General features: G+C 40.7%; 1 protein-coding gene across 2 annotated transcripts in view; it reads left to right on the forward strand.

The window, feature by feature from the left end:
• The window catches only part of Corin (corin, serine peptidase), a 187,364-nt gene that overhangs the window by 38,430 nt on the left and 131,856 nt on the right, over positions 1-17,078 (forward strand). For both annotated transcript variants that reach the window (XM_075943133.1, XM_075943132.1), the window contains exon 3: positions 284-487. In XM_075943133.1, the coding sequence (XP_075799248.1) occupies positions 284-487 (204 nt within the window). The remainder of the gene's footprint in view (positions 1-283; positions 488-17,078) is intronic.

Below are 17,078 nucleotides of genomic sequence, written 5' to 3' on the forward strand. Positions count from 1 at the left end.
ATAGTCTTTGTGCTCCAGACACAGCAGTGCATTTGAAGTTCTGGAGAAAGCAACAGTTTTCTTGAACACTGTCTGATCCACGAGGGAATAAATACTCACTCGCACTGTGCCTATGAAGATGGCTGGTCAAGTGGTTGTTACCTTGCCTTTTGTGTTTGCTTGGATAGATGGAAGATGGGCAAATAACACTAACATTTTCTTGATGTTTACTTTTTATTTTTTTTTAGAATAAACACTTTGAAAAATATTTGAAATATGTATGTATATATATTTTGTCTTTCAGGAACATTAAAAAAAGTTTATTTTAAATCAAATGCAAGTGAACTTGTCGTCACTGATGATGAAGTTCAAGTGCCTGATGTTTTCTTGGTAACTACAGTATATAACAAGAGTGCAGGGGCACCTGCTACACCCCCCAGCCAATTCTCTCCAGCCTGGACGCCTAGAGTTCCCCCTCACTCTGGGGACCAGAGTCACAGGAATGCAAGTAAGTCTGAAGTTGCTGAACATGAATGCCTTGGTTTCCGTGACGACTCATGCTCTGAAGTCACACTCACAGGTCATATGATGACAGCCATTCACTCAGAAAACCTAGACAGGTGCCCGTCCTTTTAGTCAGGAGTGCCAGCTGCTCTGCCGGCAAGACTGAGATGCGGTGGGCGACAGCAATGAGCCAGCATTTCTGAACTTTGTGGGAGCTGCTTGCAACATGATGAGCCTTGTGCTAAAGTACCTACTTAGAAGTTATTAAGATAGTAAGTGAGGTCACGTATGTGTTCTCAAGACCTCGCTGAAGGGACTGCCCATCCCTTCAGGAAGAGGGTAGCATGACTAAAACCCTGTTTGCTTTGGAGGTGCGCCTGTGTTCTTTGTCCCTTGCCTCCTTTTATTCGCGGGGACAGTGACTTGACATCTTGGAGACGGAAAGCAATCACACCTTAGGAAAATGGCAAGTACTGCGTTCCTGTCGGGTGAACTTCAAAGGAGGAGGTTGTTAGTTTTTCCAGAAAAAGAGCTGGGCCAGAGAGAAAAGACAGACTATGGAGACATCCTCTGGAATGTGACTGAGTCCCTAGACAGCCCCAGGACCCTCAGGAGAGTTAACTCCACTTTCAGAAGACCTGCTGGGATGGGTTTGTGTACAAAGGCATTCTCAAACATACAAAAAAAAGTATGAAGTCCTTCTCTGAAGTTGTTCTGCCTCTTAGTCTTTTAATTCCCTACAGCAAGGTGATGCCATCAGGAATTATATAAAGCTCATCCATTCATGAACACATTGTTTTCTCTCCCATCAGGACACCCACCAGGGGAAATCACATCCTAGTCTGGGCCAGAGTGTTTATTTTCATTCTGAACTAGGAAGGGAAAGCTTAAACTGCCTCTTAGCTATCAAGGTGTGGATTTGCCAGCGCTTGAGAAAAAGCAGAATTGTTTTGTTCCTCCAACTTCAAAAAAGACAGACTGCTTAGGTTTCACCGTTTCAAAGTGTCCCCACTGGTACCAGACATCTCTTAGACTCAGTGTTCATCAGCGATCCAGATGCAGGCTTGCTTATGACCTGACAGCAAGACTGCAAAGCAGAATTATGCCACGTTGAAATTATTTTCCTCAGGAGTTTAATTTTGAGGTTTCATATTTTGCTCAAGCACTTCATTACTCTCAAGGACAGTGTTTTCCACCAGACTTGAAGAAGTCGTTTACATAAAGACAACCCGGTTAATGTGGCCGCAATTATAGCCGCTATTCTTCTGTTCCTCTAAGTGGAATTGTTGGTAGTTTGAACGTCCTGTCATTCATTAAGATTCAAATAAGTTTGACAAGCACATACCCTGGAGAATAAAACAGGACAAAACAAACAAGACAGAGCAAAAAAAAAGTACAGGGTGTCCGCCGTTCAGTTTGGAGTTTTGATAGAACTCTGACTTGGTCTTTATCCTCTTCCTCTGGCTGGACTGGAACTTATTTTGACATATAGATGAAATCCAGGTGAGATTGAAATGATTACATGAAGAGACATCACAGCCTTTCACAGGTTGCCCCTCTGTGTTGTTCCTGGGTGTGACTGCATGCAGCTGACCAGAGAACTTTCAGATACACTGCCCACATTAACTGGAGCCATTGGCCACTCCAAAGTGCCAGCCTGAGCTTACAGAGGGTTTGATGGTTTTCAAGGAGTATCTAGATGTGAGACCCATAAGGGACTGACACGATTCCTGGGATGGGTAAGCGCACACTTCAGTTTTTGAGGCGTAAGATCAAACTGACAGGCCCAGTATCATTTGCTTGGTGACAAGTGACTGAGAAGCTGGATCTCAGATCTCAGGACTCCTGGGTCAGTGCTCTCCGATGGTTCCTGGTAGAAGTTTATTGTTTCCCTTACGGTGCTTGCTGGATTACTGCACACATCTCAGGCCTTGGGAGAATAGAGTCACCTATGTTTGGCTATTTGTCCTTTTTTTTTTGATGGATAGACAAGGTATTCTGATATAAAAGTGATCACTTGAATGAAGAGGTGAAGTGAATTCAGTGAGAAGTGCTAACATACGATTTTGTCACATTCTTTAGTGGCATCTGGTCACACTCCTGCTGTTTCATGTTGTTCAACCAACTTTAAAGTATCATCTAGTGTCTTCTTTTTATAGTAACACCTTGCAGGAAAACTTTATTTTGTATTTTCCCTTCCCTGTTTTATTAAGAGTTTTTAAAATTTCTGGCATATGTAAAAGATATTTAAGCGAACTTTGGTACCAAAATACCATAACCAGACATTCTACCTGAATTCCTTTGCCAACTCTTGTCAAAATGTAGTTGGAAATAGTCATGATCCAAGATACTTCCTCCTGGGGCACCCCCATGTCCTGTAGTTCCAGGCTGTGATTAGAATATACTGCGTAACTGTGCTTCACTCTGTGGCTCCCCAGCCTTTCTGTGTGCGAGGTGGCTTGATGTGACAGGCTGTACTTCTGGGGTTTCCTTACCACTCTGCAAACTCCAAGGGCAATATAGAGAAGGAAGTGACCCACCATAAACTTTAATGCTGTATTTCAGCAAGAGATTTTTCTAGGCTGCTTGCTCTATCTGGGTTTCAATTTATAATGTTTTCTCTTTGTATGTATTATAAGTATTTAAACACATGTTGAAGCAAAGGGAAAACTGGCTAACAAGAAGTCTGGGATCACACATGGCGTGGTTTGCGCTAAAGTCACCTGTGTGCTCTGGTCAAGTGTTAGAAGGCAGATCGATGTCCTGAGAACTCAAACTGTTCTGTTCTCTTCGCAGATCTCTGGAGCTAGCCTCTAGATGTTCTGCTGCAGATAAATGTCTTCCTTTTCGTTCATTCACTTTTTCCCCCTTTTTAAAAATTGATTTTTATTGAGATCTACAGTTTTCTCTGCTCCCCTCCCTGTCTCTCTCCTCCCTCATTCACTTCTTAAAAATAGAGGCTTTTACAAAACAAAACTAAAAGAAAAGAACATCAAAGAGGCATGGGGACTTGTGTGTGGGGAACAGTGCAGTGCAAGATGTGTGTGAGAGGGAGGGGGGATGTCTGTGGCCAGGATGCGTTCTGTGCAGATGTGTACGAGAGGGAGGGGGGATGTCTGTGGCCAGGACGCGTTCTCTGCAGATGTGTACAGAGGGAGGGGGGATGTCTGTGGCCAGGACGCGTTCTGTGCAGATGTGTACGAGGGGAGGAGGAATGTCTGTGGCCAGGATGCGTTCTGTGCAGATGTGTACGAGAGGGAGGAGGGATGTCTGTGGCCAGGATGCGTTCTCTGCAGATGTGTACGAGAGGGAGGAGGGATGTCTGTGGCCAGGACGCATTCTCTGCAGATGTGTACGAGAGGGAGGGGGGATGTCTGTGGCCAGGACGCATTCTCTGCAGATGTGTACGAGAGGGAGGGGGGATGTCTGTGGCCAGAAGAACGCGTTCTGTGCAGAGACCGAGTTGTCCAAGAACAAATTAATAAAGTAACTGTTCCTCAGGCGTCGTCAACATATTAAGCCCACCTTTCAATGTGTACAATTCAGCGGTTTTTAATGAATTTATAAAATTTATAAAGTTGTACAATTATCACTACAACCTAATCTTACTTTTTTTGGCAGCAAATATGCTGTATACCGTACCTATCGCTCCATGTTCCCTTTATGTGCAATCCCTAGCCTAAACTATTCTAATTATGTCAATAAGGGTTTGTTCATTTTGACACTTGCAGGTGTGTCTAGCCTGAGGCCCATGACCTGTATCTGGCCAAAGACAGCCACAAATGTGCCCTCAAAATCAAAGCTGATTTAGCATTTCATGAAATGGTTTTAGTAACTCAGTTGTGTGGTTCTCAGTGTGAGCTTTGTACAGGACAAGGTGGTGTCTCGATGTTAAAAAGTTGGGCCTATGTGGAAGGTATCAGAACACACAGGCTTCTTCTAGTATGCTTTTAGAGTGTGTCCGTATCAGGTATGATGCTGTCATCCTCTTCCAAGGGCTAAGGCATAGCCATCAAATGGCTCTGTCGTATTTATATCTGTCTGTCCTTCCACTGAGGGGCACCTGAGTTGTTCCCATGTTTTTAGTGAATTATCCTGCTGGAATTAGTTGTGGTATGCACACGTGTCTCCAGTTTTGCTGGCGTTATAAGGGGAGTGGAAATGTGCTATTTCTCTAGTTCCCTAGCTGTTCACGGCCTACTTGTTTCATCCACTAAGAAGAGCAGGTATTGAAACCTCCAGCCGTCATCACCCTCAACATCATCATCTTCCTCATCCTCATCATCTTGCTCTTGGTCATTTTCTTGACTATTTCTTGGACCCGGGGATGGAGTATATTTGAATGATCTAAGAATTGTATGTAAAATTTTCTTAATTATATGTTTTCCCTTAAGGGTTATATCATGATTTAAGACTCTCTTAGATAACTTGGCAAAGTAACTTAAAACAGTTACCACTGTGGAGTTTGGGTGCTTATCTGTGTTTCTTATGCATAATTACATCACTGCTTAGCTATACTACCTAATCATTCAATAGTTATAAGACAGGAATGAAGCACATTGATTTCTTCTCTATTGAAGACTAGAGTGCCTTTGTAGTAGCTTGAAGAGAGAAAAATGGACACAGTCACTTAGCCAGGATCTGCATGGTAGAAGCTTCCTGAATATGTAACTTACATTACAGCAGTACCAACTTGGTACTTAGCTTGTTTTAGCATAGCAATGAACATATTAATTAATTATTAACTAATTTAAATTTTATTGATTTTGTTTATAGTTTCTTTACAAAATCCATGGGTTTATACCTAATTATATATGTTCCCATAATATTTTCTTTCTTAACTTTTTTATGCCCGGGACTCTTTTGACAATCTGGTGAACGCAAATGCCTTTCCAGAATATTATTTTGGTCCTAAAGTAAATTACATAGAGTTAAAATAATGAGAATTATATTAAAAAACAGTCACTAAAGTGTTATAAATGTAAAAAATCCATTAAATAGTCAAATGTCTGCTCATGTATTAATGTATTAGATAGTGAGGTCTAGCATCTGGTCAGAAGTCATGTTTTCTAACAGGGATGAACATAAGTAGTTTCTGATGTCTGCAGCATCTCCCTGTGTTGATCTGTTAACATCTGTGATCTGTGTATTTTTTTTTCTCTATTTGTCGCCCATGTTGGTAATTTAATTACCACACATTTTAGTCAGAGATTGTGGGACAGAGATGCTACTTTGCTCTCATACGGTGTGTAGACAGACCGAATCCTTCGTTACACTGCTAAGGTCTGCATTCTGATGAAGGTGGCTTGAGACAGAGGAAGACAGTTTGCTGGTGCTTAGCAGGCTCTTCTGTTTCTTTAGGTCTTAGGGTCACTCGTGAAGTTGATAGTGTCATGACGCATGCACATCTGCCCGTGTGTTCCACTGGGGACCAGTGTTGCACCTAAGTGGGCATGCCCAGCTGTTGGCCCTCTTCTATTTAGTAAATCAAATTACCCAGGCTAAAAGCACAGTTAGGAGATTTAGCCATGACTAATATAAGTATCTAAGTATGAACAAGTGAATTGTTGCATGCTGGCTGTTGAGTGCTCAGGTTTCTGGTGAAGACCTGGACAGCCATTGGGGGAGAAGGATATGCTTCTTCACTCTCCTTCCTCCTTACCCCATCTCTAGTTGTTTTCCCTGCATTGTATTAGGTTTCCCCGGGAGACAGCAAAATTAATCTAATGTGCAGAACTGGGGCTCTGGAAGAGGTAAGGGAACAGGGTCCGCATCATTCTATGATTGTTAGTATTGTTATTTCTGGAGTTGTCCTCCAACCCTTTGTCCTAAGCAAACCCTGATACATCCCCCATGTAACATGTACCCCTAAAGGTGATGTTCCCACAGCAGATTGAGTCAGATTAGCCATGCTGGAGAGGTTTGTGGCTCAAACCTTTCCTCTCCAGATCCATTATCACTTCCTCTTTAGGAGGAACAGCCCAACATCCTTGATCTAACTAGAGGGAAAAACACGCACAGTAGTGCATTGATGTCAGCAGCGCAAAAACAGTCCTGGCCAAACTCGAGGCAGGAAGTGATCCTGCAGAAACCAAAGGCTCAGCTAACAGTGCAAATTCAACCCAAATTTTGTAGTCCGCTTTATTATGCAGTTCTCAAAGAAAATGGATATATATGCCTGAATCATTCACTTGACTGTCTCAGGGATTGGAGCTTTGTACAATTTTGTATTGAGAGTGGAAAGGCTCATCAGTGAGAATCCGTTGGCTGTTATTTGTATCTTTGGAGAATAAGCCTTTCCGCATAGTTGGCGTTGAAATGAGTATGGTGATGAATTTTCCAACCCAAAGCCTCCTATCTGTCCCTGTATGATGCAAACCATTCTTGTGCTTTCGTGTTAGCACGTACTATTCCTTTCTCCCTCTACTCTGAGTCACTCACCTAATGTTTGCCTGTGGTGTTTGAGTCGACTCCACTTACGACACTTTGCTTATCGTCAGGTCTGCTGGTGCCTGGGTCCACTTACAAGTTTTATGGGATGGTTCAATTCCAGAGCGTTTGGCTTAACATTCTGTGAAGCGTTTATTTATCTGTACTTATTTGTTGGGCCCTAGCTCTGGGTTGTCTCCGTGGACCTTAAAGTTAAGTATGATAGAAATCCCATCCATCCAAACTGTGGCTGGACATTTCCTTGAGACCTGAAGGCATTACTTATAATTTGAGGGAGAAAATGAAAAATTATACAGAGGTCCAAAGAAGGAAAAAAATGTGATCTCTTTTAATTCACTAAAAATAGTATTGCTTTCTTATGCAATTTTAATGCTATAGCGAACATCTCATTTCCTCAAGATTAAGTTTTAATTACAATTATAAAAATATGTTTTCATTTAAAAGTTTATCCTATTTTATTACATCAACTTATATTCTTTTACATCATGTACTTGTCTGTGCTTGTGTTTATTGTGGGGTCTCTGGGAGCGTTTCTGTAATGAATAGTTTTCTATTGGAGCACTTTATACATGGCCTACTGCTAGCCACTGTTACAAAACTGTTGGCCAAAACTATTGGTGCCCATGTCTTTTCCTAGAGTAGCTGCCAAATAAACTTTAAAAGTTCATACCCATGAGAAACTCCATAGATACTCAGACAGCTTGGTTTGCTTTTGTTAGAGTTTGTCCATTTGCTCTGGAGCATGTCCTCCACGTTATTCTTTATCAGGAGAACACTGATGTTTGATAAGCTAATGGCTGTTAGACCACAGCTGTTAGGTTATTTTATAATTGGTATTACTGAAAGTTTTTGAATAAATTATGTAGGAAGGTTTCTGTGAAAAAGAAGTTGAGTATTGTTCTTTCAAGGTCTATAAAGAATTTTGTTGGGATTTTAATGGGGATTTCATTGAGTCTGTAGACTGCTTTTGCTAAGATGGCCATTTTTACTACGTTAATCTTACCAATCCATGAGCATGGGAGATCTTTCCATCTTCTGATATCTTCTTTAATTTCTTTCTTTAAAGACTTGAAGTTTTTGCCATACAGGTCTTTCACTTGCTTGGTTAGAGTTGCACAAATATATTTTATATTATTTGAGGCTATTGTAAAGGGTGTTGATTCTCTGATTTCTTTCTCAGATAATTTATCATTTATATATAGGAAGGCTACTGAGTTTTTTTTTTTTGAGTTAATCTTGTACCCAGTCACTTGACTGAAAGTGTTTATTAGCTATTGGAGTACCCTGGTAGAGTTTTTGGAGTTGCTTATGTATACTATGATCTACAAATAATGAAACTTTGTATCCCCTTCTTTTTTTTTAGTTGTTTTATTGCTCTACCTAGAATTTCAAGTACTATATTGAAGTATCGAGTGGACAGTCTTGTCTTGTTCCTTATTTTAGTAGAATTGCTTTGAGGTTTCCTCCATTTAATTTGATGCTGGCAATTGACTTGCTGTATATTGCTTTTATTATGCTTAAGTATGTTCCTTGTATACCTGATCTCTTCAAGACCTTTATTATGAAGGGGTGTTAGATTTTGTCAAAGGCTTTTCTAGTATCTAATGAGATGATCATGTTTTTTTTTTTTTGCTTTTATTTTGTTTATATGGTGGATTACATTGATAGATTTTCATATGTTGAACTGTGGAAGGACGCTTAAAAGAAATCCCATACTAGCTCAGAATTGAGAAATATATGGTTATTTATTTAGGGGTAAACTCACAAATCAGAATCCTCTGCTTGAATGAAGAACAGAAATCGAATCCAGCAACCAGAAAGAGAGCAGACACATGCTCTACATCGGCTTATATTGTACAAGAGGCCACGCCCCAGTGGGCGGGTAACCACTGGCTGTAAGACTTCCTGCAGTACTTTTCCAGTATCTAATGAGATGATTATGTGTTTTTTTTGCTTTCATTTTGTTTATATGATGGATTACATTGATAGATTTTCATATGTTGAGCCATCACTGTATCTCTGGGATGAAGCCTCATTGGGTCATGATGGATGATATTTCTGTTTTGTCCTTGGATTCAGTTTGTCAGTATTTATTGACATGAGTGAAACTGGCCTTAATTCTATTTCTTTGTTAAGTCTTTGTGTGGTTTGGGTGTTAGGGTGACTGTGACCTCACAGAAAGAATTTGGCAATGTTCCTTTTGTTTCTATTTTGTGGAACGCTTTGAAGAATATTGGTAATATTTCTTCTTTGAAAGTCTAGTAGAATTCTGCATTAAAACCATCTGGCACTGGACTTTTGTTGGTTGGGAGACTTTTAATGACTGCTTTTATTTCCTTAGGGGTTATCAGTCTATTAAATTATTTATCTGATCTTGATTTAACTTTAGTAACTGTTATTTATCAAGAAATTTGTCCATTTCTTTTAGATGTCCCAATTTGCGGTGTACAGGTTTTCGAAGTATGACTTAACGATTCTCTGGATTTCCTTGAAATCTGTTGTTATGTTCTCCAGATTTTGTTGATTTGGATATTATCTCTCTGTATTTAGTTAGTTTGGATAAAGGTTTATCTATTTTGTTGATTTTCTCAAAGAACCAGTTCTTTGTTTCATTGAGTCTTTGTATCGTTCTCTTTGTTTCTGTTTTATTGATTTAAGTCCTCAGTTTATTTTATGCCTTCTCCTCCCCTCAGGAGTGTCTGCTTCTTTTTGTTCTAGAGCTTTCAGGTGTGCTATTGCTAGTGTGAGATTTCTCTGAATTCTTTATGTGACCACTTAGTGCTATGAACTCTCCTCTTAGAACTGCTTTCATTGTGTCCCAGAAGTTTGGGTATCTTGTACATTCATTGCCATTAAATTCCCAGGAAGTCTTCAACTTTTTTCTTTATTTTTCCCTTGACCCATTGGTAAACTAGCAGAGAGTTGTTCAGTTTCCATGAATTTGTAGGCTTTCTGTTGTTTCTGTTGTGGTTGAAATTCAACCTCAATCCATGGTGGTCTGATAAAATACAGGGGATTATTTCAACTTTTTTGTTCTTGTTAAGTCTTGCTCTGTGGCTGAGTATATGGTCAGCTTTGGAGAAGTTCCATGTGGTGCTGAGAAGGTATATTCTTTTGTGTTTGGGTGGAATGTTCTGAAGATATCTGTTAGATCCATTTCCGTCATAATAGTTAGTTCATCATTTCAGTTTAGTTTCTGTCTGGATGACCTGTCCATTGGTGAGAGTGGGGTGTTAAAGTCTCCCGCTATTATTGTGTGTGACTCTATGTGTGATTTAAGCTTTAGTAATATTTCTTTTACAAATGTGGGTGCCCTTACACCGGGGCAGAGATGTTCAGAACTGAGACATCATCTCTCTTGTTAATTTTGTGAGGACACAAAATTCTCTCAAATTGGCTGGTTTGAGAAATGACTCTGACAGAATGTTCGCTTTTGTGTAAGTTATCGAGGATGGCATTCATCATTCTATTCAGCTGGTCTATTTCTGACCTGGGTTGACTTTGCTATACAGCCAGAAATATACTGCAAGCTCTGCTGTCTAATTGGCCCATAGGCGAGGTCTTGCAACCCATTTCCCCCTCAATGCAAAGTCCTGCTGCTTTCATATGAAGTATAAGGAGAAGCTGTTGTTAATTATCTGGGTCTCTTTTTGACATGTAATGTTTAAGTTTTAGGAGAACATGTACAAGGCATCTTTTAACAATTTTCAAAGTGTAAAACACTGTTCTCAGTGTTATACAGTAGGCCATTCACAATCTTTCTTCCCATCTAACTGAAATTTTGTGCCCTTTAAAACCATCATCTCAAAAACAGAAAAATAAACAAACAAACAGCCCAGCATCTCCTAGTAATTGCCTCCTCTCACTTCAGCCCCTGGTGACTGCAATATTACTTTGGCTTTTTTAAAATATTGAAAAAAACCTTTTTGTTTTATGTGATGTGTATGTATGTTTTGCTTGCATGTATGTCTGTGTACCATGTGTGTGCTTACTGCCCAGGAGGCCAGAAAGATACTCCGGAAGAAGAACGACATGTAAGTGTTAGCCACCATGTGGGTGCTAGGGATCAAAACTGGTCCTCTGGAAGAGGAGACCGCGCTCTTAGCCTCTGAACCATCTTTTCTTTTCTAGCCCTAATATGAATCTGTTCTTCTCTGTTTTTATACCAATACCAAGCTGTTTTCAATACTGTAGCTCTGTAGTAAAGTTTGAAGTCAGGGATGGTAATGCCTCCAGAAGTTCCTTTATTATATAAGACTGTTTTGGCTATCCTGGGTTTTTTGTTTTTCCATATAAATTTGATTATTGTCCTCTCAAGATCTGAGAAGAATTTTGATGGGACCTTGATGGGGATTGCATTGAATCTATAAATTGCCTTTGGTAGAATTGCCATTTTTACTATGTTGATCCTCCCAATCCAAGAGCAAGGGAGATCTTTCCACTTTCTGGTATCCTCTTCAATTCCTTAAAGTTCTTGTCAAATAGATCTTTCACTTCCTTGGTTAGAGTTACCCCAAGATATTTTATGCTATTTGTGGCTATCGTGAAAGGTGATGCTTCTCTGATTTCCCTCTCTGCTTCCATATCCTTTGTGTATAGGAGGGCGACTGATTTTTTGGAGTTGATCTTGTATCCTGCCACATTACTAAAGCTGTTTACCAGCTTTAGGAGTTCTTTGGTGGAGTTTTTGGGGTAGTTTAACAATTTCAGGTTCCATGTATATGAAAAATCACTACGTGGTTGGTTTTTTTTTTTGTGCCTGGCTTGTTTTGCTTAGCACAGTGTTCTCCTGGTTCACTCACATTCCTGCAGGTAACAGAGTTTCTTCTTCGAGTTTGAGCCCAGAGCTTCAAATTTGTTAGACAGGCACTCCCCTCTTCCCTCAAGTTGCTTCTTACCAGGCATTTTGCCACAGAAAAGAGAAAAGTAACTAATACTGATGTCTCCCAGCATTGTAAGGGGTCGCTTTCTTAAACCCAGAGCAGCAAGTGTTCACCCAAGACCAAGAGTTTAGAGTCTACTACTGTTATTCCTTAGATCTATCCTTTGCACCCCCATCATCCTCAGGGGACTCTGAAGCATTATAGTATATATATATATATATACTGTTTATCTCTTCATATTTCATCCACCATATTTCACCTATGCTGGTTAGAATAGCCTCCTTCTTCCCTCTACTGCAGGGGGGTCTCCTGCTAAAGCCAATGAGAATGTAAAAGGATCACAGTGCAGCTCTTTAGGGGCAAAGATGTGAGGCTCCCCTTTAAACTAGAGAGCTACTTACTGTCCAAAGGATGGCTGAAGACAGAAATAGAGCTTATGGAGGGAACAGCATGGGGGCACCTCATACACCATCAAGACTTCTAGGGCTATTCAAAGCAATAGCAGCCATGTTAGTCAGCAGCATCATTGAGGCCATGGAGTCTCAGATATAATGGCTTTCTCCAGCTACCTCCCTACCATTCCATAAAAAGTCTTTTAAAGCTAATAGTTTGTCTAATTTAGTCTCATCTTACATTCATGGAATAACTATTGGGTGTACCCCCATGACATTCCAGGGAAAATATATTTTTCTCAAGTGGGAGGGTAATGGGAATAAATTACTAACCAGTTTATAGTTGGTTGACTTCCATTTCTTTGGCATGTCGACAGCGGAAGCTCTGCTTTGAGTTTGGAACTTTGGTCTTCTCCCTGTCTGGCAGAGCGTGATGCTGTGTTCTCCTGAGATTCTTGGCAGTTGCAAAACGCCAACTTCCAGTTGGCTACCTGATCTCACAGGCAAGCAACGGGCGCCAGCTCCACACGACTACGTTATACACAGTGAATACATTTGACTTATTCTACCTTAGTGTTTGTACTGCCGGGGATTCCTAGGGCCCCACGCATGCTGGGCAAATGCTCTACTACTGAGCAGCTCCCCAGCCCTCTTTAAGATTTTTTACTTGTTCCTTTGAGACAGGATCTCATTCCGTTATATAGGCTTGCCTTGAGCTCATTCTGTAGTTCAGGTGGGCCTTGAACTTGTGCTCCTCTTATTTTGGTCTCCTGGGTAGTTAGGGTAACAACCTGTGCAGGGAGACCTGGCTGATATTTGCAATTTTCAATGGATTTATCAGAACCTAACTCCATCAAGTTGAGGTATACCTGTATTCGTTGGTGCTATAATGAAGATAATATTTGATATATTGTGAAAAGATGCAGGAGCACTTGAAATGAGATGCTCTTGGGATATGCTTGTTGACTGAAAGCTTAGATTTCTGAGTCAGGCCTGTACTATGGCTCCATTCCCCTCAAGGGCGGCTTAACTGCGATGATTAAACCAGTGACAAGGAGGGAATTGCTCCCTTTTGATGATCTCATGTGACGACTACACAGCCTCAATAAATGTCAGAAGATGACAACATAAGTATCATAATAGGAACAATGAAGACAGGGTACAGAAAGCAAAATGTTTGAATATGAATATAACTTCTGAGAAAAACAAAGAGCTGGGTCAAGTTGCTCCTTTTGGCATTTGAATCTTACATTTTTGCTGCTTGAATATTTAGTTCTGGTATATTTCTCAAAGGAGGAATTTTACATTTAAAGCCATCAGTTCAAATAATAATCAGAGTTTCTCTAAATACTAATTAGGTTTATTTGTGAATAGCAGAGCCCTGCTATGGAAATATGCCTGACATAGTGCACTATGGGCATTCAAAGTGGAGGCAAGGGAAATCTCTTTTTGGTGGGAATAGGGATTACATATTTTGTAATAATAATCCTTGACTAGAGGGATTAGCTCTACAAGGGTGACTACGTAAGGATAGTGTCCGTCCAAGATGAAGGAAATGGTCGCTGGGCAGATGTCCTTGGAGATGTATTTTGGTGTAAGTTTGCAGTGGTCCTTGTACAAGACTGTGGTCCCTACAGCCTTTTGTGATGGTTATTGTTGCCAGAAATTAATGCGTGAGAGCACGTTGTGCAAAAACATCCCCTATTAATTAACTCCATAATTAATTGTTAGGGTTGATACAGAGACTCCACTTGATTCTACGAATAGTCCTCAGCTCACTCTTAGTAAGAATAGGCGGGTTTTGGCGCCTGGGGCGATGTGTCCTTTCTTTAGTTCCTTCTGAGCATCAGGCTCCTGGGCATACGTCTCATTGTATGAGCTAGGCACTGGATATTTATATGTATTTGTTCTGAGGCTCCTCCCCCACAAGACTGCAAACTTTAAAGGCAGGGACTTTGCTTGCTTCTCATTATTTTATCTGTGTCGAGAGAAGTGCCTGGCAGGCACTGGAGTACAACCGGGATTTGTCATGCGAGGAGAGAGAGCTCTGTGGAAGTCAGAACCATGGTACCCGGGCCTCTGCAGAACTGGTGTAGATTAGGTGAGAAGATGCCTGGGCTCGGAGACAGCTGCTGATGGGAAGGGACTTGAGCCTGGGCCCAGGCAGATCGAGTTAGAGTCCAACCCTGCCATTCTCCAGCTCTGTGGACTTTCGGGGAAACGACCCCACCTTGTTTCCTCAGCTGTGAATCTGAGATAACGGGTTGTAAGCAGAGCAAATGAACTAATGCCTGAGAATGGGCTGGGGACAATGCCGGGGAGGGCTATGGCCGCTCAGTCAATACCGAGAACGAAGATACACAGACAGAAGTGAATGCGAGAATGTTCACAGCAATGTCACCGCACAAAGGACTGCGGGCACATGGGAAGTAGCATCAAAATTAATGACAGACTTTATGAGAGGAGCTAAAGGAAACTTTGGAAAGAAGGCCGATCCTGCCGTGACCTTCTCTCCAAACCACTGAGCGGGACTGTGTACAAAGAGCTTTGCCTCTTAACCTCACAGAGCCACAGGCCTTGGAGACAGGCAAACACGTGTAAGGACATTGCCAGGGGAGACAGCGAGGCAAAACCATGGTTTAAAAATGCATTTGGAGCAAATTAGGGCAAACCGATAGTCTCTGATACAATCTTCTCTCCTGATGTGATGAAGTTTAGACTAGCAGCCCTTTAACTAAAATGTGGGATTGTATCTGTTTCCTGATAGGATATCAATCAGACTGAAGATGGCAAAACTCTCTAGAAAGCAGATTTGTCGTTATTTTCAATTTGAACAGCTCCTGCCTGTCAAGTGATAGCATTGCATATTTACTGTGGCTTTGTTCCTACTTTGCTTTCATTTAAAAAACAGATTTTATTTAATCTTAAGAAATATTTTTTAAAAAAGCACTGTTGAAATAAATGCAAGTCAAAAATGAAAGAATACTATTACTATATTGTATTGATCAAAAATGAGACAATTTGTGATTAAAAATGAGAAAGAATGTTATTGATAAAATAGAAAAACACAGTGCCAAAATGTCTAATGAGTGAAATAAGAGTCTTCCATCCCATAAACTTCAATATCCTTCCAGGACAGGACAGGCCATGAATATCATCATTTAAAAATTATTATCAGTTCTTTTAAGTTCATTTATTTTATCTTATATGTATGAGTGTTTGCTTGCATGCTTTCCTGTACACTATTCATATGCTTGGTGTCTTTGGAGACCAGAAGAGGTGTTGGATCTTCTGGGACTGGAGTTACAGATGATTGGGTGCCATCACCTGGGTACTGGGTATTGTACTAGTCTTCAAGAAGAACAGCCCATGTTCTTAAGCTCTGAGCCATCTCTCCAGCCCAGATGATCATCAATTTAAGGCTAGTTACGCAGAATCTTAGATCATCTATGTTAGTTTAGACAAGTTAGCCATTTATTCTTTGTATTTACATTAGTCAAGTACATAAGAATTCTGACTCCGTAATTCCTGATAAAACGTAGAGCTTTAATGAACACAAGGGAAACTGCTGTGGAAGGAAGACCCCCCTTAGTTTCTAAGTGTAGCATTGAAATCCTACACTCTGAATCAGTGAGATCCCGGCAGGACAACCCCAATACAACCTAGAAGACCACTATGTTGGGTTATGAAAGCAAAACTCTCAAATCATGAGCATAGCTGTCAGGTGCACTGTGTTTTCACAGCTTAGCATCCTCTTGAAAGGAAAGCTGTCTATTAGTCAGTGAATTTTATGACAACTGTCGTCGAATCATTGCTAACTAGAAGCACTTGCTTTGAATTGAGGCATCAGTGAGAATCAACAGTTCACCAGGGCCAGGCAACAGTTTTCCCCCTTCGGGTCTGTCTTTCACATCCTCCACCACAGTTTTGCATCCGAAGTAACTATTCTTCAAGATGAAATATAATAACCAAACAATAATGTCTATAAGGAACACTAGGGCCAATTATGTCCACTGTATTTTATATGTGTTCTCATGCGTCAATCCTGGCCTCTAATTTCCATGAGACTCTCTCGTAAGTTCTCAGGAAAGAAAAATGCCCCCTGCTTTTCCTCCACCCTATGAAAAGCAAGTTTGATGTAGTAGAAACTGTAAATGAGCCCATTTTCAAAAGGCTGGTCCTCATCCCCACGGAGAAGCGACTTTTCACGGTGCACAGTACGTTGCTGGCTTAGGAAATAAATTTCTGCTGGTGAGAATGTGCACACAAACAATACGTGTTTCAAAGACAATGGAGCATTTTAGGAAAAAAATAATATTTGACCCACATGTTGAGGCAGGAGGGATAATGAGAAAGAAACACAATTGTCTGCATATAAAAGAGTTGCAGTTGGTAGCCTTTGAAAAGAATTCCTTTTTCTACTTTTTGGCCATGGGTGGATTCTTTCTTAGGTTTGTTGAGTACTCTGCCCAACCTTAAGTTTTACAGTTTTCCATGTCTCTTGCAATTATAAAGCAGTCTGTGGTCATTGTACCGGCCAGCACTGCCCTCCTTTGCGCCATCTGCCAACCTTGAATTTGCACGTGTTTTCACCATCTAAATGGGTTCTTCCTCATGGATGTTCACATTCTCCTTCACCGTGTTCCTTCAGTGTTTGCTGTGCTATGGACAGGTACGGCCAATGAGTAACTGTACTAAAGGCTAGGGTACCTAAACAGCCTCACTCCTGTTACTGGCCTTCTAAGTTTCTGTAAGTCTCTTTTTGTTATCTTGTCTGCCTATTTCTGTCTGTCTATCCATTACCTTTCTCTCTAACTACATCTTTATGGAAGCTGTAGCTCCTTCCTTCATAAAGAGAAAATTCATGCTG

This window comes from Microtus pennsylvanicus, chromosome 12 (genome assembly GCF_037038515.1).
Source record: "Microtus pennsylvanicus isolate mMicPen1 chromosome 12, mMicPen1.hap1, whole genome shotgun sequence".
Taxonomy (NCBI): domain Eukaryota; kingdom Metazoa; phylum Chordata; class Mammalia; order Rodentia; family Cricetidae; genus Microtus; species Microtus pennsylvanicus.